The sequence below is a fragment of the Trichoplusia ni genome, chromosome 15 (assembly GCF_003590095.1).
Source record: "Trichoplusia ni isolate ovarian cell line Hi5 chromosome 15, tn1, whole genome shotgun sequence".
Taxonomy (NCBI): Eukaryota; Metazoa; Arthropoda; class Insecta; order Lepidoptera; family Noctuidae; genus Trichoplusia; species Trichoplusia ni.
In genome coordinates, this window is record NC_039492.1 from 8,466,630 (window position 1) to 8,494,615 (window position 27,986).

Below are 27,986 nucleotides of genomic sequence, written 5' to 3' on the forward strand. Positions count from 1 at the left end.
TTCTTAAAAGTAACTTCCGGATAGACGAGTGGTTGAGGTCACCAAGCCAAAACCCACTGAGCGCGACGTGTCGCGGGTTCGATCCCCGCCTATTACAAGCGTTTGTGTGATCCACGAATTCTTGTCCTGAATTTGGGTGGATGTCTTTGTGCATGTATGTGACTTGAATGTTTGTGAAACCCCCTGCGATACACGGGTTAATTATTGCGGGAGTGGTTTCGTAAAAAAATAAGTCTCACTTAAGGACTTTCGTTACATTGAATATGAATTTGTCATCAAAATCCATATTATATACCTCTAGATAATTTCCGGTCTGGGTATTAACTTGTTTATACATTGTTTTGTAGTAGTTCCGGTGCGGAGGAGATGGCCGGTCGGCAGGCGAGCAGCAGCGGCGCTAGCGAGCCGCCGAGCTCGCCGCGCGTCTCGCCACCGAAGGTGGTTGTCGATGATAGCCCCCTGCAACCAGCCATGGGGAAGCACAAAGAATGTAAGCTAGTAAATTAATAAAAATAATGATGCTGTACTTATTTTACATGTTAATTCATCTCTTGATCCAGAAGTGAGATGAAACCAAATTATAAAGATATTATTTTGCTTTTGTGTCAACGTTGGTAAAAGAACCCAAAAATATCTCCCTAAAAATGTATCACAAGAATAATGTAGAAATAAAATTATTAAAACAATTATCGCCAAAATAACTAGGGTACGTGATTAATATTGAAAAGCAACAGTAAATTAACTACTTACTGTTGCCATCCTTTGTGAAATAGAACACATTCTAATTTCCACATCAAGTTTTTCTCATTTAGTTTTGTCTTCGTACACACCGCACATCACAATAGATTACCGTTTTTTACAACATCACATTGTTTCGTAGCGACGGGGTCTCATAGATGGCAGCATCCCGATGTTTGTTTGTGACCCGACTGCTGTTTGCATTAGTATGCCTGTTCGGTCGGTGTTTCCGGTCATGTTTGCATAGTCTGCGCTAGTCGGCGCGCATCCCGAATAAACAAGTCCTTAACACATGTCGTTACACAATTTTTTATTAAATGAAACGCTTCTAAAGCTTAGGCAAACGCGACGTCGAATGTGTGCTAAACTATAATTAAAATAATTTATCTTATTTACACCTGGTGGTGATCGTAAAAGATGGCCATCAACTTTTTCTTACAATTTTAGGTCTCTCCATTGAAATAATATATTATATATCGGGAAAATCACTTCAAACAAAATAATTTTGATTTTATTTCTCAATTGTATGAATCAGAAAGGCGAAATTGAGTGGGTATTGAGCTAAAGACGCCCAGTAACCCACAATATTCGGCCCAGTGGTAGTGAATGTTTCGTCTGTAATACGGTCGCGGCATAATACTAGTTTCCTTGTGCAGTGTTTATTTATATTGGCTTTGCGCCAGCGTTGTCCGCCCATCGTTCGCTGTTCGCCGCTTGTCTACACGCAAACAAGAATATAGTTCTACTCACCTACGCTTCGCTGCTAACTTTATCGATATAATCTTTATGTATCGATCGACGTATCGATCACGTCGGTCTGCTTCACGCGCGACATGCTACGTCAAAGTTCGTCACCTGGCGTCATAACACTGTGTACTTCAAGACGATATGCCATCTATTCAATCAGTACCCATTGTTGTATGCAAAAGGTAACCGGCAAACATCAGCATTCAAACACATTATGTTCCCAACAAATAGTATGCTCGTCGCTGCCGGTCAAAATTTATTGTGTTGTTTGTGTGATCTAAGGGGAAAATATTAAGGAAACTTGGCTAGGTAATTCAAATTATTGACTTATTTGCTGTTGTCAACATGTCTGATGTAGATTTTTGTTTTACAGCTTTAAAAGTGAAGTTGATGATGCGGCGCCCAATTAACCAGCTCGTAGCTCAAGGAATAATGCCGCGTAAGTGTTTTGCTTTGTCTTTGTTGCTTTCCCTTCGATTTAACTTATAATCTCCACGATGATTGCATTTCCCTTGAAAAAGCAAATTAGTAGGTATAACATAATTAGTTCGGCACACGTGCCTGGCGAGTTGTGGGGAAGCGCCCACTGCCACACTGAGCTCATTTGCGTGGGATGAAAGAATTTTATTTACTATTTAAACGACGCATTTAATGACGATTATTCGGACACCGATTAAAAAAATAATGTACTAGCTGTGAGAATTGAAAAGAAGAATTACAAAAGTATTTGCAAAACCCATAAAAATTACCATTATGTAGGCCTATTTAAATTGATTTTAAACAGTTGACATAATTTAGTAAACTGTTCTCGCCTCCAATAGGTTTTACGAAAAATTTAATCAACAAGTAACTTATGTATAAATTTATTTTACAGCCCTCAAAACACCACCGGCATATTTCGAGCAATGCAAACAGCTCGAGAGGGCTAAGACAGGGGACTTGCTGAAAGCAAAAATACAGCGAAGACCGGATCGTCAAGAACTGGAACGACGACACATATTGGAACAGGTAGGTTTATAGCAGAAGCATTATAAAACAAGCAATAACTAGATTAACAGGTTGTATTCTTATCCCTCATCGCAGCACAATAAAATAAAACCATTTTAGTTTTCTACTGTTTTCTGATTACAGAAACTATTACATAAATAAATAATTTAGTTCAGTTTTTTCCTATCTAATATCCGTACGCTATGCTGCAATTTGCATTAACATTTTTTTTTCTCTAAATTCGCAGGAGAGCCATGTAGATCCTAGCTTAGCCGAAAAGCAGCGCATGTTAAAAAAAGCGCGTTTAGCAGATCAGCTAAATGACCAACTGTCACATCGTCCCGGCCCACTGGAGCTCATAAAGAAAAACATACTACATACAGAGGAAACCATAGAAACTGCAGTCAAAAGTGGAACACTCGCGTTTAAAGCAACAAGCGAAGGCGCCTCGGGGCGACCTCAACATCCCTCGTCATATTGTGGACCGCCCGATGAAGTATCTCCGTCACCTTCACCGCCGTCTACTCTCTCGCCGGTCAGCATCGCTTCACCGCCACAACATCCAGCACCCGGCAAAGATAAAAATAGAAAGAAAAGTAAACAAAAACAACAACCCAAAGCAAGGTATAAATTTCATGAATACAAGGGGCCAACCAATGCGGCGAAGGCATCCTCCCCGCCGGGCTCGGTGGAGACCCCGTACGAGCTCCTCCTGCAGCAGCAGCAGCTACTGCTCCAGCTCATGCTGCCCGCGTCGCCGGCGCCCTCGTCCGCCGCGTCCGACTCGTCCGACGCGTACCCCGCGCCGCCGCCGCCGCCGCCCGTGCCCGCCACCGTCGCGCTGCTCGCTCCCGCGCGCTTCGAGGACATGAAAGTGTCCGATTTACGCGCCGAGTGCAAGCGCCGGAATCTACGCGTCTCTGGACCCAAGCCACAGCTGATCGACCGATTGCGACCATTCCTCATAGAGAAGCAAGAGGAAGCACCAAAATCTCCAGCATCGGTAGCTTCGTTTGCGTCAATCGCATCTCCGGAAGTAAAACTAGAACCGGAACCACCCGAGGATATTGTGCAATCACAACGGAGGCAGATAGAAGAACTAGAGCGTAAGTTGGAAGCATCGCGGCAACAGTTGGAGGCGGTGCGACGCGAGGCCGCGGGCGCCGCGGCCAGCGACCAGAGCCGGCGGCTGCTGCAGGCGCACCTGTGCGTGACGCAGCTGCGCGCGCAGCTGGACGCGCTGCAGCAGCCGGCCGCGCCCGCGCCGCCGCCGCCGCGCTACGTCATCGCCGCGTCCGACACGGCGCCCGAGCGCCTCGTGCGCCTGTTCACCGTGACGCCGCCCGCGCCCGGCCAGCCTGATGGCGCCGCTGACTCTACCCCGCAGAAGGCCGCCAACCCCGCCTACATCCTCAACGGAGTGAAGGTGGTCCCCATCGCCATCCTGCCGACGGCGCACTACGAGCCCGAGCGCGCGGCGCCGCCCCCGCCTCCGCCGCCTCCCCCTCCGCCGCCCCCCATGCCACAAGTTCCACTTTCCGCGACAGTACACGACGTGGAAAATAGTCAAATAATGGATGACGTTCTCGAAATCCTGGTTGAGAACGGTGAACTACCACCTTCCGCAGTCGGAGAAACAGCAGCTGCTCCAGCATTGAATACAAGCTATGTCTCAAACGGACCGACTACATTTACACCAACAGATGTGCTTACGGATGACGTACTAAATGATAATCACGTCCGCGATTCGCTCGCTGCTGATGAACTTCAGAGAGAGCTCGACGATATTCAAAATGAAATAATGAATCACGCAGACCTACAAGCTGTAAATGCAAATCATCGATGCCATGTTGACTCGTCGACAGATATTGATACAGATATCACAGTAGACTTACTTTCCAATAGTGAGTTTCACACAGATTTCGGCTCCGATCCCAATTCAGTGGACAACGATGACTTTTTTGGCAGTCTACTATCAGGCGGAGGTGAGGACAGAATGGAAGATAAATCACAGACTGCTATGGATATCGGCGAAGACGTCCCGGAAAGGATGAGCATGACCCCGTTGACTAACGGTGATATACTCGATCACACCCGAACCGGGTTCGAGTATATGGACGATCTTTCACTACCGTCGTTCCAGAACGAGGAGTCCCGTCACGACACTTTTGAGGAGCGTCCTTGCGAATTCGACTTGAAGGACTTCGGCATCGACACGAGCTCGCACATGAACGTGGACAGCGACGTGTATGACTACATGGACACAGAGCTGATCCCCAACCTGTTCGGGCGCGGCCACGTGCCGCAGTGCGACCCGCTGCTGGGCGGCGTGTTGTCGCGCCCGGCGCCGCGGCCCGCGCGCAAGCACTACTCCTGGGACCGCATCGAGTTCGACGCCACCTGACCCGCTCCGTCCGCCGTCTTCTCTGGCTGTCGCTCGCTGACGATGCTTCTTCTATGATCTCTGACCGCCTCTCGTTGCCGCGTCCTTCCGCTGGCGGTTATTTGTACATTGTATTGGAGTGACCTCTGTTGACTTACAGACGATGTGTGTGTGCTAAGTGAACGTTTCTTATGACCGAGCGCTTGCCACCGAGTGGTGACGATCGCTGCGCTAGTCTCTTTGTGACTCGTTCTTCCATAATGACTTTTATTTAATGAAGACTAGACTTAAGAGATGTGAAACACAAAGTGTTTACATATAGAACCTATGATTTACGTTATTAGTATATGGTACTTAATGCTGGTACGGAACGTTTGTGTCGCTAGTTGTTAATAATAGATGAATGGTTAACTTACTTCACTAGTGAGTGTCAGCGCAACGCTAACGCGTGTGCAGGCGGCATACTTGGCTCACATATAATAAGTCCGTTTTATTTACTATTTATAGGCATAATTATTATCTACTTATGTATATATTGAGAATAATAATACTCAACATAGTTGTGGATTTCTGCATTCCGCCCGATGACTAAAACTTAGGGGAAAATTATCATAAGAAAAGTTGTTTTTGTTGAGGCACAGTCAATCTATGAGTCACCTGGTCACGTACACATTGTGTTAATTATAATTATACGATAGAAACTACTTAAGATTGATGTTGTGTCAATTATTAAAGTCCGCTTGATGCTGTCCCTGAGCGCATGGATAGCTATTTCCCGAATCAATAAGTGACATTCCAGTCTTGTTGAAGTGCAAAATGTGGCACAGGAGCACTTGTTTCTACTGTATTTTTGTTTAACAATTTTTACGAAATTATTAAATTTTATTTGGATTTAGTGAAAATTGTAAAATTTAGGAAAATATTAGAGAACAAGGTGCACATTCACAAGCCATCGTCATGGGTGGGACCAGCTTGGGAACAATGTTAGATATGAATTCATTTAGATAACTTAGGGAGCCGGCTCCTCGCAATCTAACAATTATGCAAGCACTCTCGAACACAATTTCACTCGTTAATTGTACACATAACTGTCTCTTATTCATGTATACCTGCAGATCAACATTATTAGTGTAAAATGTTATACAAAATTATTATAATTGTTGAGTTGACCTAGAAGAACTATTTTAATTAACATTTAACGAACATAACATTCTTAAAAAATATATCATTCCATTATAATGTCTAAAATGTAGGATAGGTGCACCATTATCAATAAGTTGTTGTAATTGATTACGCAATGTTACCGGCTTGTGATGATAATTAGTTTATGCCTTGGAGACCCTCAAATGTCTGGACCAATTTTTTTTTAATGAGATTAAGCTGAGTTTAGCAAGCGATAAAAAAAATGCCATTTTAGAGTCAATGCGGCAAGTTACGCAATGTCGCAATCTAGTTAAAACCATTAATTTTCCTTAGTAAAGAAAGTTATTTGTCGATTCACATTCAGTGCGCTTGCATAATTGTCAGAGAGCATAATTATAATTTATTTATATTTTATTGTCCTTCAAAGTGTACTTACAGGTTTTTTGTTTCTGTTGTATTTCATTACTATGTGTGAGTGTTTTTACTAATGTATTTGAATAGTATCACGTTTTATTTATCTAGCGGCGTTTACCTTTGCTTCACAAGAAGAGGATTAGATAAAGTTAAATTTGGAATCGAAAAATATTGCCATTTTTTGCATTTACAATTTATTTAGTTTTTGAATACTTGTTGCTACAACGAATCATCAGTTTCGGAAAACTGCCCTGCAATGTGCCAATATGTTCAGTATAAGGTTTTTGTCATATTTCAAGCAAAGTGGCGTGGAAACATTTTCCTAAATTATCAGATGCATTTTCACGCATTAAAATCTTGTGTATTGGTTGCAAATATTTGTGTATGGATATGGGAGTGTACTTTACATATTTATTACAGGACATTAAAGTACATTCGCGTATGGAACGGTGCTATTTAAAGTTAATTATTGTCTTTTATAAAACTTAATTTAACTTTGCGTAATTTGTATATTGGATTTATAAACGTGTGGCTCTAAAATATAAGAAAACAATATTAACAATTACTTATATCAAAAATGTTTCGGACTTTAAAAGTTTGAGAAAATACAGAGCCAGCGAGTGGGCTGCGTTCGAAATTATCAAAACAGGGCTTGCAAATTGAAATTTGCTTTATTATTTAAGTAATATTCCATTATCTAAGTGAATTATACGGAATCTTTTACACTAGATTTAACTATATAAAATCTATTTGCTCATTATCGAAATTGTACCCATATTAGTCAAAATATATTCGAATCATTTAGGGGAAGACCTCCTGTGTGTCTGTTCCCATGTAATAACAGGCCTAGTGTGTTAATTAGCTTTGTATTTACTCTTTTCTGCAAGAGTTTAGTTTAAATGTATTTAACGAGATACTAAGTGAGATTAATGTTTGATAAATAGCATATTATCTGCATATTTGTTATTATTGTTGTAATTATTTTAGGGAGAGTTTTAATATTTGTTTGTGAACTAAGTTATATCCAAATCCGACATTGTAAGTATTTTGCACTAAATATTTATATACTTACCTAGTTTGCTCTCTGCAATATTTATATTTGATAATTAATTAATCGGCTTTGTTAAACTTTACTAAGTGTTTTTACATACCTTTATATACTGACAGACTAGATATATTTATCTGGATAGGTAAGTTTTATGAAGCAATACCCGGCTTTAAGCCATTGGTCTGTAGCAGAGCCAAGTATTCAATAAATTTAATATAATGTGATAACCACAGGAGTCGGATCTGTAGTGTAACTGGATAGTTTTTTTACCTTGCCCTGTAATGAAGCCTTGTAAATATTTACCAAGCCTTTATTAGCATAAGGAGAGAATGTTAAATAAAAAGTTTTTGACATAAATACTTTTTTATTTAGATCCTAAGTTAGAGTTGTTTAAAACATTTGGTTGTTTCCATCCAAATTATATTCTTTTTGTCCTGAGAAATCCTCAATATTATTGCTCTTACCGTTGTTTCTTATACCAGTGACAACGGGAACACGATCCCCGATAGAGTCTTTTCTGATACGGCGTCTCAAAATCAAAATTAAATGTTTTTATTTCAAATAGGCCGTTTTCCAAGCTCTTTTAAAACGTTACAGTAATTAATAGTTGTCTGATGCCGAAAGCCATTGCTGTCTTATGCGCACGGTACGACTTCGCACTTTCGCAGGTCGGTTACGTACTTTCCCTTGCTTTTCGGCGCCTTAATGTAATTTATCCCCACGGTAAGCTGGATTTTTAGGCGTTTCATTTTTAGGAAATTCATCAATATGTGAAATATGATCGCATTCACGGAGTCTAGAAAATACAACACTGCTGGCAAAGGCAACTAACTAAATTAATTATTATTCCAGCCAAGCCTAGCGACTGCGACTAAGGCCTGAAATTACTCTCACTCTAGATCGTTTAGTTTTGCGCTAAATTGACCATTCGGCTTTCCACATGACACCATAGCATAGCATAAAATAAGTCTTTGTACGTGCTTTGTACTCTGTGGCTTGCTGTCAAAATGTCGTTCACCGATCATATCTTATTTCGTTTGTCTGTGGCCGACCGAAATAATAAAATAGATTTATCAAATTGGATTGGAGAATACCTATATTATCACAATACTCTCTTGTTCTGAATATTACGCCTTTTTAAAGAAATTCCTCAACTTCTCATCGTGTTGAAGTTACGTGGTAAAACATTTAGTTATGTTATTAGGTGAAACATTTCTATTTTCTTTAACATTGATCGATTGTGGTGGTATATTATTTCTGTTAGTTTACTATATAATAACATTATCTGACCTGGAGTGCGACTACTTGAACGCCCAAGAATGTTGCGATAAGCTAAATTACTGGTTGCTGCCCAAGTACACGGCTCATTCGATCATTACGATTTTGCTATTATTACACGGTCAGTTGATCCTGTTCCTTTTGAATTTGCCTATGTTTATATGGCTGACGTTCGAATATTTTACTGTTCCTCGTGGGAATCTGGGCGCGTATGATCCTGCTGAGATCCATAACCGAGGGCAACTAAGAAAACACTTGAGAGATGTAATGATCTATGTTGGTTACTATTTAGTATTCTTTTTCATATATCTTTATTGCTTTATACTAGCTTTGCTCAAAGGGGATCCCCTCCAGAGGTCGGCCGATGACCAAATTGTAACTGAAATCTAAGTTAAAAGTAACATCATAACAATGGCAGAAGATCCAACAATTCCAAATGATTTTGATTTAGCAGTTGATGACTATGGTAGTGATGTTGAAAAGTGTTTAAAGATAAACACATCACCTTACATTGTTGCGTTCCTACACAAGAAGACACTGCCAAGAACTGTAGAACAGATTGCATGTGATGAGAATGTGTTGGAGAAAGTTGTGAGCAACTATGTAATTGTTAAAAGGATAATAAGTAATCTGTCATGGCAGAATAAGTTGATGTGTAAGAATGTTTGTTCAATGTGGAGGGCAGCTGTGGATACGCTCCAGCGGGAGCAGATCAGCCCTTGTGACTTTGCTGTCAACCTAAGACTGTGTTATATTAGAAATGGTGTCAAGCTGAATATATCTGATAACTTCTACACTGAACCTTTAGCTGTTTTTGTATTTGCCAACACATCAGGCTTCACTGTAACTCGTAAATGTGCAATGCTAGTACCCTGTCCCTGTGACCCACCATGTGAGAAAAAGCATCAATGTGAGTACATATTCTATAATAAGTACTGTAGAAAATATCACTTTCAGTTAATATAAAATATGAAAATTTTAGATGCAAATCCTGCATGAAACTTAAGCATTATCCATAGATGTTTGTTGTAAGCTGTTTATGTGATCTTGATGTATATGATTTGACTTGTTTTTAGAAGTTTGATAAAAAATACAGATTTCAGAGGTACGAAGTACAATGACATTCTGTCTTAAAATTAAAATGTTCAATAGTAATTGAGATTAATTATAAAAATAAAATTTTAACCTTTTTTATATTTTTCAGTGGTTGATTTGGTCCACCATCATCTGGTGTCACCAAAGACTTGTGGGCTTACTATAAAGGCTTGCTATCTGTCATACATGCCTCTGCCTCAGTCAATCACCTACCGTCATGTTGTGAACCGTCAAAGGTTTGGGAGATCAGCTGCCATTATTGCTGGAATCTATATACCAGTAATACCAGGTGTTGAATTCCGTGTTGTTAATATAAAATCAATACCTGACATCAAAACCAGTTTTTATGACGTCATAGATGAAATGACACAGACTCGCATTGTTAAAGGTGCACTTGTATTTGTTAATGAAAGCTTCCTTCTTCATTCTGTGGAAGATATTGTTTTCTTGAATTATTTGACAGAAGCGTAAGTATTATTTCTTAATATGAATCACATAGATATTGATTTGGTAATGCATTAATCAAACATTATTTTTATATTTTAGCCAACCAACTGTACCATACGCTTTAGGAGGATGCATCGTTGAAGACACACTACGTAATCCCAAAGACATACTCCTGAATATCGAGGGGACAAACGAAGGTGTAGAATATATTACCGAAAATCTGGTATCCATTGGTGTGTTTTCGGTTCCAAAACTAGGAAATAATGTCCAACCAGACCCTGAATGCCAATTTGATATGTACTCACTGATTCTGGAATCGTCAGATTGGGCAAAGGATAAAATAGAAAATGTTATCAATGAGGTACATAACTAAATATAATCATTCTTTTGATGTTTCTGAATGATAATAAAAAAAGAGTATTGAATTAATTTTCTTTGTTCCAGTTTTCTAAGAAAATACCTCATTTCGAACACAGCGTCGTGGTAAAGCTGTCTTGCGTTGGACGTGATCAAAAACATGAGTATGAGCAGAACTGCTTCCGGGCGGCTTTTCCTCACACGCGGCTGATCGGTTGCTATGGTAACGGGGAGTTAGGAATGAACAATCCGGCGCGGCCGCCGCATGAACTGTACCCGAACATCAAGCGCCACCGCCGCGACCCCGGACCACAGTTCGGCGTCATGTATTCATACTCAACAGTCTTTGTATACATTGGCTGGGGTAAAATTACGAAACCACTAGAAACCTAAATAATAAATACTGGAAAAACATGCATTTACCTACATGGACATGACATTTATAGTTGGTACAGTCACATAGTTTATAAAGGTCATCAATCATTACAATCAAGAGATACTGGATATTTGTGTATTATACTTTATAGACATTTTATGTCATGAGCTTATTTTACTAGGTACTTTTGTATTCTCCGCCAAAGGGTAGTAAAGTAATCATTCATTAATCAGTAAAATAAGAATTACAGTTTTATTATGAGCATAGGCTATGGCAACTACACAGACAGCATATTGTAATACGAAGAGGTTTTAGCAATTGGCAAGGACTGCAAGTGCCGGAATCTCGTGAAAAACATACATATTGGGTATAATTTAAAAAGTGTATTCGTAGGATACTAGATCTAGTCATCCGTGCATGTATCTCGTAGCGAATTTTTTACTCTACTTTTTATTAGTGACTAGCTTTCATATTAATAAACTGTTTTTGTTAAGAGCAAAAACCTGATACCTTCAGGCTACTTAACATTGTAATAGTATGTACACGATCTCTTTGCATTTTAGTATTAGTATCTACTTTGACATATTTATTTATAAACACAATATGTAATGGGCGTAGGTGAGATTTTTTTTAATCTACGGAATATTGGTAAAACTGGTATTGTAAGCGTACATAATATTAAGTACATTTTACTAGTAGCCTAGCGATTAGTTTTTTTAAGTGGAAAATACATTTTGTTCTCTTAATGTGTTTTTGTGTAATATGGACACTATCTAATAAAATCACAAATCACAAAACTGTGTTGTTTTCGTTAAGTTTTAACTCATTACAAGGTATTAATTTCTACTGGTCCATCACGTCAAGGCAAGGCAGTGGTAACAAGACGGCAAATCCAACGCAAGCCTTAAAACTGACATCGTGCGATGAAAACATAACGAACTTAAAGCAACATGTAATGTTTTTTCCTTTGATTGCAATTTGTAACACTTCAGGGGTTGCTTTAAAAAGACAATTCGTTTACATAGTACCTATTCTTCGGTAGTGGGTCAGCTGTAGGAGTCTACCTACGTTACTACGTTATTAAGTTCTTAGTTTCTCCGTGACGAGCCACTTGAGGTAGTTAGTCAGCACTGCGGCTTAAGTACTAGCCGGTGTTCATTGTTTTACTGATGTCTCGCAATGTAATGAGGTTTAACGAGTTGTTTAGAAGACATAACGTGTTTATCGTGTGTGGGAAGTGGGATGCGACGCGGATTGCGAAGCCACTGCCATACCCTTATTTGTAATAACAATTATTCCACGTGTAAAAACATAATGCAACAGATTAGTAACAGTTAGTAGTTTTGCTTAATATTGAATGAAGATCTAAAGCAGTATTAATTTTCCTATGTTTTTCCCACGTTTTTATACACTCACTTTTCTTATTTGTTTGCTTGTCGTTCCGGTTGGATTTTTGCAACACAATTTTGAGGCACTTCCCAAATAAGCTAGCAGGCTGAAATTTTCAGGGTAGCTTCAAACCTGATGACAATGCAATTTACAACTATAAAAATATAACGTGGGTCTTTAGATTTTTTGAATCATTTAATTTACGTTTGGAGTATAGATCAGATAAACTTTTTCTGTTACCTAATAATATTGTCCTTGATCGTCAAATCACATACCTATTACTTTTAAGTGAATGAAAAACGTAATTAGTCTCCGTTAGCTCTCCGTAGCACTTTCCGTAGGTAATTACCCTATACGTCAGTAGGCTACTGTTTATTTCCTTAAATGGGGAAACTGGACAACACTTAATTACGATTTGTAATTAGCACTCCTTTTTCGAAGTTTACTTGCATGAAGAAAGGTACTTACAAGTTTATTGAAGGCATTCTTTTGACGCGAATCCGTTACCCGGCTATTGACAGTACCTTATTACCTATCAATGCTATCCATTTTCGCGCTTGTTCAGAAAAAATAATAATAATTATAAATACTTGATTTTATTTTACACTTTGAAAATGTTTCTACAAGAGTTAAAGGAATATTATAAATCGAAATTATGAAAATTAGAACTCGAATTAACGTTTGTGCCTTCATAACCAACATCATAATTCTAGGTATAGTATATCCAAGTAAAGCGTTATAGTGGGAACAAAGACCTATTTCCATTTGTCAGTAGACCTAATAATAACAATTCAGTATGCCGCACTGTCGCTGTCGGTGGGAAACATCACCTTATAAGCGGTATTGACGATGCGAACCTTTATTATAGATTTAATGACGTCACGTCATTGATTAAAAAAAAGCTTAACAGGATAAAAACACCATCGGAGTGGTCTAGCGTAATCGATTGCACGTAGGTAGATACTTTATTGAAGCGAAATGCAAAATAATCACTTTCTCACGCGTACCTACACACTGCGTAAGTGCACAGACGCCTACACACACATATGCATTTTCCTATCATGTATAGATAATAGATATAAGCACTTTATGTACTTTTATGACCTATTACCTATTTATTGTTCTTATTAAAGCCGCAGCTATTTTTCTCTGGTCTTGTCTTCATAACTAAGTGTCTTATAGCGGTATCTATAGAAATCGATGTTAGAAATAGCTGTAGCCAAAAAAGTCAGAAATTTAATTTGCAAAAATAAAGTTTGATATAAAAACAGATTTAAATGTTTAGTGGCCTTTTTAATATTGAGGATCAAAAGTAAAGTGGAAGGCACAAGGTCACATGGCAAATCCCCAATAGCAATACGATGGGCTAAGTGAAACCCGCATCAGGGAGCCGCGTATCTGATAGTGTCAGGGAGTCCGACGATAGGGAGAGGTCGCTGGAGAAAGCGAAAGTTTTCGTATTCTCTTAAGCGTTTATCCTACACAATAATTGGAAAGGACTTGGCCGGATTCTGCCCCAGAGTGTACAAGAACCAAAATAAAACCAATAATTATAAAAAAACGAATAAGGAATTTTGAAAATAGTTCAATTTACTGTAGCAGCGGGAGAAAAAAACATACAATAAAAAGATTTTCTTCGTTTGTACTCCACTCAAAAGTACCCTTAATGTTGCCATATAATATTCACAAAGAACAAAGTAGGGAAAGTCCGTCACTATAGACATCGAGCTTAAAATGTAAAATGTTCATAATTAATTATAACTTACATAACACATATTTTTTATTTAAGCTGATTTCTGATTTATTTAAATAAATGAAACCTTAAATATTATTAAGTAAATAAAACTAAGTTCGCGTACAAAGGAAGATAGTCACTTTTGTGCTGACAACACTGGAGTGATGAATATCGAGCGTCTAATGTCAATGTCAAATCACATTCTCTCATTTATAAACAATAAACTGACATTGCGCCGGTTTGTTTTTTCGTTTATAATAATATTTATATTTTAGTGTCGTAGCCCCACGCGAGTGCTCCACTAACTAGTCGTACAGTATAATTAAGGAAAATGGACCTTTTACAACCGTGTGTTAACTGTGGTATCACAATCAGAGAACGTATCAGGAGACATGTTTTATCATCATTACCTCCCGATATGACTGTTCTTTTATCGGAGTGGTTAACATTCGAGGTATGTTGTAGCATCATTAAATCCTTTTTATACCTACAGCATTCATATCATTTAAATACCTACCTATAATCTCAAGACTAAAAGGTACTTATTTTACTTTCACAGTTATCATCTCATAGCCATGTCTGTGGTGCGTGTTACGACAATTTATCAAGATGTCTTGCAACGAATTCAAGGGAAAGACAACTCGGTCATATCAATATTTGTTATGGCTGTGGTAAATCAGTTACACGTGCCAGAAGACACGAAATTGTGGAGAAAAGCCCTCTCGCCTCACTTGTATCACTGTGGCATCATCATGTAAGTAATACGTTTTTGAATATCTACATGTGAAAATCACATTGAATAATTTAAACTTATTTGAAGTTCTAATTCAAAATGTAACAGGCAAGTCAATATAGTTACCATAAAGTAACATTTAATCCTAATTTAATGTTAATTATTAATAATGAGGAATATTTTCAATTAGGAATCAGTTAGTACAAGTCTTTAATTGCCTTATGTAGATAACTAATGATTTACTCTGATGCCACATGGGTTTTACAAATCTTTGGAACTCTTTGTGTTTCTATGCTATAATATGGATGTATTATATACCTTCTCCTTCCGCATTAATCACTCTATCTATTGGTAAAATAAAAACTGTATGAATATCTGTCTTATTGACACAGAGTGGTATTTTATTTTGTGTTATGTGTCTTGCTTTGATGTTGGCAATAAAATAATAATATTGTTATGTACATACATTTGAGTTTACAAATATAGAAAGTCAAGCTATTGTTTGTCAAGTGGTATTAGATTAATCTTTTTTTTCAGGTTAGAGCAGCCAATTTTTTATGTCATGGTTGTTACATGAAAGCTAACAGAGAAGTGAGCCGAAGAAATATTACTGATTCCAACCGTTTTGATGCCTTAGAAGATCATCAAACTCATCAAAATATCCAAATACCAATTCCTCCACCACTTCCTCCACAACTTCCTCCACCACTTGCCCCACATCTTCATCTTGGCCCAGGTCAAGATGTTTCATCAATTGCCCTGCCTAATTATAGACGTTGTGCTAATACATCTAGGCGATGCATATTTGATGGATGTCAGCAAAGTGCAGGTCATTTAGTGCCCACCTTAATTAAATCAGCCTTGCTGTTTCATAATAAGCTTTATGTGCCTCGATGTGCAAGGATATGTGAAAATCATTTGCATTCTAATGAATGGGAGCTATTATTAGAGAACTCAAGTTTAACAAATACTTTCACAGCACTTGAAATTGAAAACTTGTTGGACAGTAAAAATGTAGAAAATGTTATTGATTTTGAAAATATTGATTTAATGCCTAATCATGTATGCCATTATTGGACAGGGCGCACCACCCAAGAGTTCATTGAATTGCATAATAGTATACCAATACAGTCTGTTGTTCCCAAAAATTCAAAATCTGCATTAGCAATGCTTTTAATTAAGTATCGAACTGGTGATAGTGATGCAAGGATATCTAGTTTTTTTAGAATTGCTAAATCTACTTTGCAATACAAAATGAATCTTGTGAGGAATTGTCTGACTGATCATTTTGTTCCGCTTCATCTTGGTGTGTCTCACATCTCTCACCAAGAAATAGTTGCACGAAACACTACCATTCCTGAAAAAATATTTGGAAATCCTCACTCTGATGCTTCTGATGGGCCATAGTTCAGTGTGATGGTACATACCTTGACGTACAAAAAAGTTCCAACTATAAATACCAAAAAAAGACATACAGTCTTCATAAGTATCATAACCTAACAAAACCATTCTTAGTAGTCTGTTGTGATGGTCATATTATAGATGTTTTTGGACCATTTGCTGCAACCCAAACAGACGCGGAAATAATGAATTATTTAGTTTCTAGCAGTGGTGGGTTATTTCAATACTTTAGGCAAAATGATGTATTTATTTAAGACCGTGGCTTCAGAGATTCGGTTTCCAACCTAGAAGCTCTTGGTTACAAGGTACATAAACCTGAAACTAAAGATGAAGGGGAAACTCAATTATCAACCTTACAGGCGAACAAAAGTAGATGTGTCACGCTGTGCCGATGGGTTGTAGAAGTTGTCAATGGCAGGTTTAAACGGGACTATAAACTTTTTAGAAATGTTTTTATTAACTTGGCTTCTGCACACATGATGGAGGATTTTAGGATTGCTGCTGCACTCATTAATAAATTCCACAAAGTAATAGAAAATCCTGAAAATGCTGATCAAATTGTTCAAATAGCAACCTCAAGGTTTTTTTTTTTTTTTATTTAATTTTATTTAGGGTTTTTGGTTAAGACTAACATATCAAACCCATTGTTCCTTATAACTATTAACACATAATACTTATCCTAGCGTGTTTATAAATAATTACGAGGGTCGGTGCTGGGTCTGCGGCACTAGTAAGTAAAACGCTTGTGCTATTTCTGATGCAGGCTCACTTAAAACACTCTGTATGATACCTACGTTCATTTCTGCAATGCCATACTTTCTCAGCAACGACTCCCGTTCCACCTTATTCCGGACACACTCCATCAGCAAATGTTGCACATCCTCAATCGTTCCACAAGTCGGACAATTTGGTGTGTCAGCTTTTCTCATTAGATGTGCAAACTTTGCCGATGGATAGTGTCCCGAACGAAGTCTAAAAGCTAATTTTAACATAGACCTATTTAGTGTAGTGATCACAAACCAAGGCACTCGAGGAGGCTCACTTTGTAAACTTTTATACCATATTCCTTTTTCTTTGCTACGTATGTCAAAGTATTCCTTCCAGTGATTGTAAGCTATGGATTTGACCTTCGGTAACAACTCAGAATTATACGGATCTACAGATTTTGGTATACCTTCAGTCGTTGCTAGTTTTGCAAGCCGGTCAGCCTCTTCGTTGCCTGCTAAACCTATATGAGACGGTACCCATTGCAATCTCAGAACTCTCCCATTTTGATTGAAAATGTGTAGACATTCGAGAATTTTGTAGGCTACCGAAACACCTCTGAAGCCAGAGGCGCATCGAGCCAAATGTTGGAGAGCGCTCTTGCTGTCAGTTAAGATGACCACCTTATCTAAATTTAAATTGAAGCAATACAAAATGGCCTCTGAGATTGCAACTAGCTCCGCCGACATAATAGAGATGTTGCTGTCTATTTTATAGCACATAGATTTTTTAAGAAGCGGATCATAGAATGCAGCGCCTAAAATTACAGAATTCTTTGAACCATCTGTGAAAATTTTATGGTACCCTTGGTATTTTTCCTGTAATTCACACATAATATTGAATCTAATTACACTAAAATTACACAGCTTTTTAGAAATAGTAACACTATCTAAATTGGAATGAATAAAGTTATTAACGTCTATATATGAAACCCAAATGTTCAGATTAAACATTTCTAGTATATCACTCGAGTGTATGGTATCAAATTTGGTATCATTGTAAGCCGTAATAAGCAAAGGTTTTCTTTTGTTCCTCCAATAGTGCGTATCACACAGAGTGCCAAGCTTGTCCAGCGCCTTAATCGACAAGTTTTCAGACCAAGAAAGTGCCTTCAAACAGTACTTGTGTGCTAAAAACTCTCTCCTAATGTGCAAGGGTTGGATACACAACTCCGATTCCATGACATGAATAGGCGAGCTTCTAATAAATCCTCCAATTATTCTTAAGGCAATATTTTGAAGTTTATCGAGTTTGTGTAAATTAGTCTTAGCACAATTTCCGTATAAGTAGCTACCGTAATCCATACGACTTCTGATCAGTGTGATATACAAATTACGTATAAATTTCGGATGAACCCCCCACGATGGTCCAGCCAACGTCTTCAATAGATTTAAATATCTAGCACATTTCTCGTTTATTTCATTAATATGCTTTCTCCATAATAATGATCGGTCTAACCACATTCCCAAATATTTAATTTTTTCTGCTGATTGAAGTGGTGTGTTATTAATTTCAATTTTGTTTATTTGTGTTGACCGTCCTCTACTGAATAGGCATATTTTGGATTTATTTTCAGAAATAGCGAGGCCAAGTTCATCACATAGACAGCTGAATGTTTTTAATGCAATTTCGATATTGGCCTCACAGTATCTTAAGTTTTTATTGCTTAAAAAAATTACAAAATCGTCGGCATATTGTAGTGAGTTAACATTCTGCAGCACATTACACATTTTATGGGTAACTATATTGAATATGAGAGGAGAAATCGGATCACCTTGTGCCAGTCCTCTATTGGTCCATCTGACTATATTTTTAAGACCGTTTTCATTTTTAATTTTGAGGTGTCTTTCACTTAAAAATGACCAAAGATATTTACATATTTTACTTCCTATACCTAGACCATCAAGAGTATTAACAACCTCACTTACAGCAACATTATTATACGCGTTTTGTATGTCTATAAAACATGCCAAAGTAGGAGTTTTATTTGTAAATCCCATTTGGATGTGTGACACCAAGCGAACCAAACAATCCAAACACGATTGCCCTCTCCGGAAACCACTAGTACGGTTGGATAAGATTTTGTGCTTTTCGATATACCATTCTATTCTTTTAGTTAGCATGTTGTGAAAGGTTTTACATACACATGATATTAAGGATATAGGTCTCAGCTTCGAGTCGAAACCAGATCCTTTAGGTATCGGAATTATTTGTATACTTCGCCATTGCATGGGCACAAGACCAGTTGTAAATATAACGTTATATAAATCTAGCAAGTATTTTTTAGCAACTTTAGGGAGGTTATACAACATTGAATAGGCTACGTCATCAACTCCTGGAGTCGTATCCTTCTTTTTAAAACAGCATTGGAGTTCAGAAAACTCAAATTTCGACTCAAGAAGCTGATTAACTGATGAAAATATGGGGCTGCAGTTATTCACCGAATCGGGGGCTAGATCACATATAAGTTGATCAATTTTTTCTTGAGATGGGTAAGTTCGACGCTTATTATGACCTTTCATCCACCGCATGTGCTGCCAGACCTCAGAAACTGTCGTTTTTTCATTTAAGTCATTACAAAATTTCTGCCATTGTTGTGATTTTAATTGATTAATGAGGTTTTTCACATTATTAATTTTGTGTTCTAAAATTTCAAGATTGGACGGAGTCGGGTTACGACGAAAATTCTTTAATGCCAGCCTACGTTGTGCCACTGCCATGGAAAGTGACTGATTCCAATAACGTTTCGGTTTAAAATTGATGTTGGGATTCGTACATATTTTTATGTAAGGCATGCTAATATCCGCAGACTTATTAATATTTTCAATAAAGAGGTCGTAAGCCTCCTGCACATTCTGAGGCAAGGAAATATTTGCAAATAATTGTATGAGAGACTCGCGATAGGTTTGCCAATTAGCTAGCTTAAAGTTGCGTTTCTTAATAAATGTCAAATTATCCTGGTAGGGCATTGAAATTTTAATAATAAGATGGTCACTACCTAAATTTTCGTTACAGACCCGCCAATTAAAATCTATTGCTATGTCTGTGGTAACACAAGTAATGTCAGGGGAACTCTCCTGTAAACTATTATTAACTAATTTCACTCTTGTGTGATCGCCGTTATTAAGAAAAACAAAATTGTTGTTCAGCATCGCATCAAAAATATGGGTTCCTCTGGTGTCGTTTTTATATGACCAACTAGTGTGGTGAGCATTAAAGTCACCAGCAATAAGAGTATTCCTTGAAAATTTTGAAAATAATGTGTCCCAATCAGAATAAGATGTATGTACCGAGGATGGGCAGTACACAGAAATTATATGTTGTAATTTACTACAATTCATTACTTTAACATAGACAGCTTCTATTCCCACATTTAAATCTATAGGACATGCTATTGCTTTTATAGATTTGTGAATTAAAATAGCTACACCCCCATAGGAATCAGAGCGATCCCTTCTAAACACATTGTACTCATGAATGTTCAATGACTCATCAATGTCTAGCCAGGTTTCACTTATTAGGGCAATATGTATTTTTTCTCTATTTAGTAACAAATCAAAACTTGCGAGTTTAGGACGGATACTTTGGGCGTTCCATTGATAAATATTGACATCAATTTTTTTATGAGGTGACTTAGCCATCAAAATAAGCTAATAAACTAGAAACAAGTTCCCCCGTAGTAATATACTTAAATAATAATGACTTAACTTCTTGTATACAAAGCTTAATAAATTCCATGCACTTAGTTTCAAAATTATTACTAGACAATATTATTCTTTCAGTCCTACTTATAAATGTTTTAAAATCAAACCCTTTTTTGTTTCCTGAGATGCATCGAGTGTCTCGTCCTTGTCCATTGTTCTCGTTCACAACGTCCATAGGCTCATGTGAGATTGATTTTCCTTTGCGGTTTTTCTTCTTTTTATTTTTCGTTTTATTATTTGTGTTGCTAAGGATGATGCTCGGTTCTGAATAGTTGCTAATAGAATCTTCATCTTCTGCGTGCACCTCGGCCATCGTTCTTTCGTAATTTACCATTTTTGTAGGTTCCTGAGTTGTCGTGTAAGTGTCATCCTTGTCCCTGTTTGCAGACACAGTTTCTTGAGTGTTAACTAATATTTTTCTCTTAGGTCTTTCCTTTAGGTACAGTACCAACGCTTCTCGATACGACATATTTCGTGATGTCATTAGGTCTCTGATAGCTCTCTCTTTAATATATATAGGACATTCTTTATCTAAGGCCATATGCGATCCCTTGCAATTAATACATTTGAAGTTGGTGGTCAAACAGTTGTCATGATCTCCACCGCATTTTGGGCATATTGATTTTTTGGTTGGACAATATTTAATGAAATGTCCGAACTTCCAACAAGCGGAGCACTGGGTGACAGGGAATGAATAGGGTTCTACTTTGAATCTCACTTCATAGGCATATATATACTCCGGTAAAGAAGTGCTCATGAATCGTATTCTAATGGTTTCGCTTTCTACCCATTTCCCTTCAGAGTTCGTTCTCTTCAATCTTTTCACATCTAAAATTTTGATAGAACTTTCTAAAATTTCCATTATCTCTTTTTCTTTCAATTCCAAATCTACTCCTCTCACTATTCCAAAACATATATTTTTTTTGCTTGTTTTTTCACACCGGTAACCTAATTCTTGAAACTTAGGGCAATTGTTAAGTTTTTCTGCATCTTCCAATGTCTCGAATTGTACCAAGACTTTAAGTGGGCTTTTATATTTTATTTTGGTAATATTGCGGTGATTATGGGAGCGCAATAATTTAGCCATAGCCATCTGTTTTGGTAAACTTTGTGAGGATGTTATACATATCACATATTTTTCTTCGTCTACCTCCTCATTTTGCATATTAATTTCGGTTGTGGGTATGTCAAATGAATTACTTCTTATACGTACTTTTGTCTTCCTTCTAGTAACCGTAATGAAGTCATTTTCACTGATCGACTCTTCGCTTTGATCCAAGGTTTTTCTCTTCTCATTTCTACTTCCACCACTATCAGGTAAGTTGGGCAAATTCATCATACTCTTTTCTCCTTTCTTCTTAGTAACTAGATAGTTTTTATTGGTCAATATCACCTCATTATCTTCTTCGCTGTTTTCGTCTTCCATAATAACAAAAGCGCGGGTAGGTAGAAAAAAAAACACACACCAGCTAGTGTAAGCCGATAAGAATACGTGCGCTCGTAACGCCGACCCGAGCGTAACTGAACCTCAAGGTTGAACTTACCTAATTATTTAGGTCAGTTTATACAAGAGTATAATTTAAACAGACGTAGAGTATTATTTGCAAGAATTGATGCAAACCTGCCAGAACTTAATAGATTTCCACGTTTAGATATGAATGAGTTAAAACTAATTTCTTTAGGACCGTATCAGGTGAAGCAGGCTCGCTCATATTATGGCGAGCACATTAGAGAGCGAGGTATTTATGAGGTGGAAATATGTCCAGAGCTAGAGTTTTCGGAAGAACTTGCATTACACATTGGAGGAAATCGTCCTCTTCTATTAAGAGGACGTATTAAATCGAGGCATACGTCCAGGCGTGAATATTACACGTATATTTTATATGACGAGCTTCCCTCATTTCAAGACCAACCTAGAAATGGTATCTTAGGTTATTGGTGTAATTGTGTATCTGACAACCGGACTGTTGGATATTGTGCTCACATTATGACAATTCTTTGGTACTTGGGATGGGCGAGATACCAAGAAGCTGTCTTTTCGCCAGCCGCGTTTTTAGATAATGTTTTATTAACATTAAATGATTCAACAATTTAATTTCTTTTATTTGCCGTCTAATCCAACTGTTATCAGTAGAATATGGTTCCAACTTCCAATCAATTAGATTTTCTCAAATTGAAAAATAATTCTCTCCCAGTGTTCAAATCATTTTACTATGAATATTAAATGTCTAGATTATATATTTACTAGCTGTTGCCCGCGACTTCGTTCCCGTGGGTAGAAGAAGATGTAAGTTATGATTTATACCCGACCTGTTTTTTTTCACATTTGTATCTTCGCTCCTATTAGTCGCAGCGTGATGGTTTATAGCCTAAAGCCTTTCTCGATTAATTGTCTACTCAACACAAAAAGAATTTTTCAAATTGGACCAGTAGTTCCTGAGATTAGCGCGTTCAAACAAACAAACAAACAAACTCTTCAGGTTTATATATTAGTATAGATATACCATAAACATGAAAGTGCTTTAAACATAGTTTAACTTTAAACCTAACCTAACTTAACTTTTAAGCTTAATAACTCTTGTCAGCGACTGCTGAGCAATATAAATCTTTTTTATTCTTGTTCCTGACGATGTTTCCTATTAATCGACGTAGATTTTATTCGTGTACATGCTGGGGCACAGGTTCATACAATTTCCGGCCATATCCTTTAGTATGGGACGCTCAAGGTCAATACAATGAATTTTCAATTATTGTGTTGGCATAATGCTGTAGAGAACAGGAATAATTTCAAATTTAATCCAATTGCCATTCATTCATCGGCCATTGTAAAATAGCAGAATCGGGGCCCAGAATGAATGCTTCACCATGACCATAGTAGTAGTATCTCTATGCCATGACCGCGATCACTCTGTCAAGAGTCGATTCTAGGAAAGAGAAGAATGATGTAATCGGTGATCAAGTTCTTTTATTTCATAGCACGACAGTGTTCATCGACTTTCCTAACTGCTGACAATTACACAACCATTAATTGATATTTACTTTAACACTGTAGGTAATACTTAAGGCTACCGGAGTTACAGTCATGTAACATATTTCAGACGGCCAGACATTTCGGACGACGTAGCGAAGGTGCCAGAACGAAATGGAAGTAGACATGTGATGTTTGACATTTACATGATCTTTGCGAGTTCTGAAGGAAAGTGTGAAGTGAAATCTGTGTGTTGGTGATTACTGTTTTATAGTGTTCGTCATGCAGCTAGGTAGAGGTTAGGTGATTCTTGATTTATTGGCCTAATAAACCACTTTACTGGTAACTCTTTGAACCTTTTGCTTTGATTTAGGTACGTCTATTTTACCTTATTAAAGTATTGGTTGAGACGACATTTTGCAATAAAAAATAAGTTAAACTTTTGATTCTGTAGATGGATAGTTGTCTCCAGTGCAGCGTGTTAGAGTCGATCGTTTTTGTGAGGTCACGACGACGCCAAACCCACTGCGCGCTTCGTGTCGCGGATTCGATCCCCGCGTAGGACAAGCAGTTGTGTGATCACAACACACAACTAGGTTTTTTAACAGGCTCTACTTAATACCCGAGCTCGCTACGTTCAATTTCTCAGTAAACGCAATTATTCCCTACCTGGGAATTAAACCTAGGATCTCTCGATCCGCAGTCGCATTAACGATTATGAGTCTAATGGGGCAATTTATGTATTATTTAACGGTATATAATGCGCGGAAATGCGACGTTGAAAAATGTAAAAACTGTTAGTACTTTCATTTTATTTAAATTTTGTAAGAAACTTTATAAACTGTATTGTTGTATCGTGATAAGAATTGGCATGAAACAGGCTAAATATTCTGCCCAGTAAAAAATATAATACCTATACATAAATAAATAACAAGGTGTGACAAAGATCATGAAAAAAGGTGTGTATAAAGTACCTATAAAGTAGTATAAAGTATTGTATAGAGTTCAAAATCTGTTTTCCTAATTGCTAGCATTCATCATTGCTAGCAGTAAGTTAGATTTAAGATTTCAGAAAGCGGCTAATTGTATATGTATGGACAGTTAGACCGTATTTTCAGTGCTCAAAAAGAGGCAATAAAAAGAAATGTAGACGTAATTATGCTGTAGGCAATAAATAACGAGTAAATAATAACTAAACAAGCTAGACACATCCATGTCCACCTATTATTTTAAGAACATTCGTAGTAACGATATAGTCTGTAGTTATGCGAATAATCGCATCGACCGTTAACCAGTAAATACATGCTTATGATGCTCACTCGCAATTAGACCGAAAAATATTAATTCGAATTATGCGAATTAGAAATCTCATAGACAAACCAGTATAAACAACTGTTACTCAGAACCGGCAGAGACAACATAGGGAACGCGATTATAGGTAGTTTTTTTTTTTAATTAACACTTCGATCGCGTGCACCGGACTCACGCAAAGCGAAATGTGATAATTTTACCTTTGTTCGAAATGACTGGCATATCGAGACTAAACGTGATTTAAATTTTACACCTTTAAATGCAGAGCTACTATTAACGTTGTTATTATAATAATTTGCGACTAATAAAATATAGTTCCATTTTAACGGGTTGGCCCTACTTATTTACATCGACAAATTGGGAACATGGCGGGCAGTGCTGGAATATTATAATTAATTTAAAAGCGAAAAAAAATATTTGCGCAAATACGGGGAATAAAATAGGCAGCTTTTTTTAAACAACAAAAAAAGCAATCTAATTGATGGGAACCTTATTGAACTGTTAATAGGTATGAAAATAGGTATCGATATGAGACAGAATCTTTCCTAAACAAGGCTCACAGTATCCGTATTTCTTACAATATACAATAACTAGTACTTACAAATAGTTATAAACTATGTTCGCAATAATTAATGCAGCATGCAGTTACATCATCCTTATCTTTCATCTAGGCGTTACAGTAACATTTATAACTCTAGTGTTGTAGCCACCTGTAAGAAGGGCTGGGGGATGAGCTGTAGCGATCGTCTGTCCGATGCCGGTGCCGGCGCTTCAGTGCTCCGTCATATGGCCACGGGGTCGCACGTATCTTGAGCGCGTCGGCAACGCTACGCACGCGGTAGAAAGTCGCGCGAAACTCGATCGCTAAATAGTAATTTAATTTTGTGTTTGATTATTTAATATTCGTGTCTTTTTTATTTCGGATTTAAGAACTTGATTGGATTTTTTTTTGGTAAAAATTGATTAATTTTGTTACAAAATGAAAAATATATATTTAATTATTGAATAGAAAAAAAAATGATCAGAATTTTATATTTTAAATTTTTATTATTTGAAAGAAAGAAAATTTCACACATATTTTTCGATACACAAAAACACATTCTCGTACCAGTGACAGATCACGCAAGTAAATCAATAATGGAATGTTGTTACAATGTATAATCAGTTTTGCATGTTAAAGTTACTTTAAAGAATTTACATGGCATAATTATAGCCACGAAATCATTTCTCTTTTTATAAGAAAATGGAGCACAGACCTATAAATGTTTAAAGAACTAATAAATAATTAATTCTTAATTCATTGTACTAAGTGATAAAGATTTTATGATTCTCATTCCATAAAGTGCCACTCATTAACAATTTAAATGGACGCTAAAAATATTAAGTAAGTTTTTATACATCAAAGTTGTGTTTGTGATGATCGTTAATGTAGCGAGAGGAGCGAGTGGCTGCGCCGGCGCATCATTCGCCTTCACTTTCTCCCAATGAATGTAATCGCCGCCGAAATGATATTTGATACCATCAATTAATATCTGATTGTCTTTGCTCCAAATCAGATGAGCTATCGTGACCACGAATTTTACAATAGATACTTTTTATGGATCTATTAGAAAAAAACTTAAAATAAGTTGAATGTGTTTTTATGTAGCTAGCAAAAAGTAAATTTAAAATTGATTCTTATCAGCCAGGATTAAATATTTTATATTTGACCTCCTTTTAAGCTTTAATTTTCTTGCAGACCTTGCCTTTTAAGAATCATTTAGTAATAGTTGCCCATAGTCCAGGCTCACTAGACCGTGTAAAGTTTAATTCAGAATACCCAAGGGTTTTAGTGGCCCAGTGTGGACACAGTGGTTCGACTACAGAGATACAAGTACTGTGGACATTCCGGAACAAAAACATAAGATTAAGTGAAAGTTCGTAATTTCCTATATTTGTGTGGGAGAGGCCGAGTTAAAGTGTAAAGACAAAGAAGAGCTAAGGAACAATGGACCACCTGTTCCGGCAACGACGGATTAGTGTGCCCAAGAGGTAAGCACTCTCTTGAGCTACTTCATAATTATAGTATTCAAGTCTGAGCGGTCTCATTGTTCTGCAAATATGGACTCGACATTATGTCACTGTTTCAGTATTGAATGCACGGAATTATTGCAATCCTATGCACATAACAAGCACCGAAAACTGTCTACTTATCTCGGGACTCGCGGTTGATTTCTATCCTGATACGGCCGACTGCCAATGTTAATTGCGTTTTGTCCGGCAGAAATGAATGATGGGGATAAAATATCGATTAATTCGAAATTTGATTCGATTGTCGAATCGATTAATGTCGGAGATGTAAACAGCGATTTCCACGGCGGGTGAATGACATGGGCCGCCAGTCGCAGCGGCGGCGGCGGTGGCGGCGTGCGCTTTTTGTCAACTGTATCGCTAGCATTGTTGCTGAGAGCTGACAATGGTGCGTTGACTCCGCTACTAACGTACTTATCTGCTATCTAATGTTCTTGTATGGTAAATAACATTGTGCATGTGGAATAATGTTTGATGTGACAAAAGCCACCGCGGTAATTTGACAAATGAATACTAAGTAGGTATCCATTGTGGTAAGAATTTCAATTAAAAAAATCGCAGTTAAAATTGTTTTAAGTTACAAAACTAATCACTGAATAACAAACTGAAAACAAATTATCAATTTATCCAAATAATGTTTTCGATAATTGATCCCAATACCCTCTAGGGCATTATGTGCAGAATCTGAGAACTCTGTGCGTTTTTACTATCTTTTATAAATTTAAAGGAGTTCAATGGCTCCTGATTAGCTGATTATACGCTAATTACCTAGAAAATAAATTATTGACAGACGTTTTGGTTTACGTCCCTTTTTATGAAAATTATGTTCTTTTATATCGTGTTATGCAAAGATGTTGGGTTCCAATAGTGTTTTAAATATGAATGTAGTGTAAACAA

General features: G+C 37.3%; 5 protein-coding genes across 8 annotated transcripts in view; all 5 read left to right on the forward strand.

The window, feature by feature from the left end:
- LOC113501128 (myocardin-related transcription factor B) overlaps positions 1–7,817 on the forward strand; it is a 33,003-nt gene extending 25,186 nt beyond the window's left edge. For both annotated transcript variants that reach the window (XM_026882155.1, XM_026882154.1), the window contains exons 3-6: positions 348–490; positions 1,859–1,924; positions 2,360–2,493; positions 2,720–7,817. In XM_026882155.1, the coding sequence (XP_026737956.1) occupies positions 367–490; positions 1,859–1,924; positions 2,360–2,493; positions 2,720–4,876 (2,481 nt within the window). In that variant the 5' untranslated portion in view covers positions 348–366 and the 3' untranslated portion in view covers positions 4,877–7,817. The remainder of the gene's footprint in view (positions 1–347; positions 491–1,858; positions 1,925–2,359; positions 2,494–2,719) is intronic.
- An 809-nt stretch (positions 7,818–8,626) lies between these two features.
- On the forward strand, positions 8,627–9,148 carry LOC113501136 (protein cornichon homolog 4). The gene has a single exon (XM_026882166.1). The coding sequence runs from the start codon at positions 8,655–8,657 to the stop codon at positions 9,126–9,128; it is 474 nt and encodes a 157-aa protein (XP_026737967.1). The 5' UTR covers positions 8,627–8,654; the 3' UTR covers positions 9,129–9,148.
- Positions 9,124–11,759, forward strand: LOC113501131. Its single transcript, XM_026882161.1, has 4 exons — positions 9,124–9,648; positions 9,943–10,300; positions 10,380–10,641; positions 10,725–11,759. The coding sequence occupies exons 1-4, from the start codon at positions 9,150–9,152 to the stop codon at positions 11,028–11,030; spliced, it is 1,425 nt and encodes a 474-aa protein (XP_026737962.1). The 5' UTR covers positions 9,124–9,149; the 3' UTR covers positions 11,031–11,759.
- Positions 11,760–14,360: 2,601 nt separating this feature from the next.
- On the forward strand, positions 14,361–22,832 carry LOC113501320. The gene is made up of 4 exons (XM_026882442.1): positions 14,361–14,591; positions 14,697–14,891; positions 15,408–16,851; positions 22,274–22,832. Exons 1-3 carry the CDS (start codon positions 14,469–14,471, stop codon positions 16,275–16,277), a joined length of 1,188 nt encoding a protein of 395 aa, XP_026738243.1. The 5' UTR covers positions 14,361–14,468; the 3' UTR covers positions 16,278–16,851; positions 22,274–22,832.
- Positions 22,833–25,011: 2,179 nt separating this feature from the next.
- LOC113501315 (heparan sulfate 2-O-sulfotransferase pipe) overlaps positions 25,012–27,986 on the forward strand; it is a 91,395-nt gene continuing 88,420 nt past the window's right edge. The window contains exons 1-2 of one of the 3 annotated variants that reach the window (XM_026882436.1): positions 25,012–25,971; positions 26,758–27,050. In XM_026882436.1, the coding sequence (XP_026738237.1) occupies positions 27,007–27,050 (44 nt within the window). In that variant the 5' untranslated portion in view covers positions 25,012–25,971; positions 26,758–27,006. Of the gene's footprint in view, positions 25,972–26,078; positions 27,051–27,986 lie in introns of those variants that run through there. The other 2 variants (XM_026882438.1, XM_026882437.1) reach the window with 2 other exon arrangements.

Coding starts and splice junctions, on each gene's coding strand:
- LOC113501136 (XM_026882166.1), top strand. CDS start 8,655: ATGTTATTAGGTGAAACATTTCTATTTTCTTTAACATTGATCGATTGT.
- LOC113501320 (XM_026882442.1), top strand. CDS start 14,469: ATGGACCTTTTACAACCGTGTGTTAACTGTGGTATCACAATCAGAGAA. Junction 14,592..14,696: donor CGGAGTGGTTAACATTCGAG/GTATGTTGTAGC, acceptor TTACTTTCACAG/TTATCATCTCATAGCCATGT. Junction 14,892..15,407: donor TATCACTGTGGCATCATCAT/GTAAGTAATACG, acceptor CTTTTTTTTCAG/GTTAGAGCAGCCAATTTTTT.
- LOC113501131 (XM_026882161.1), top strand. CDS start 9,150: ATGGCAGAAGATCCAACAATTCCAAATGATTTTGATTTAGCAGTTGAT. Junction 9,649..9,942: donor ATGTGAGAAAAAGCATCAAT/GTGAGTACATAT, acceptor TATATTTTTCAG/TGGTTGATTTGGTCCACCAT. Junction 10,642..10,724: donor TAGAAAATGTTATCAATGAG/GTACATAACTAA, acceptor TCTTTGTTCCAG/TTTTCTAAGAAAATACCTCA.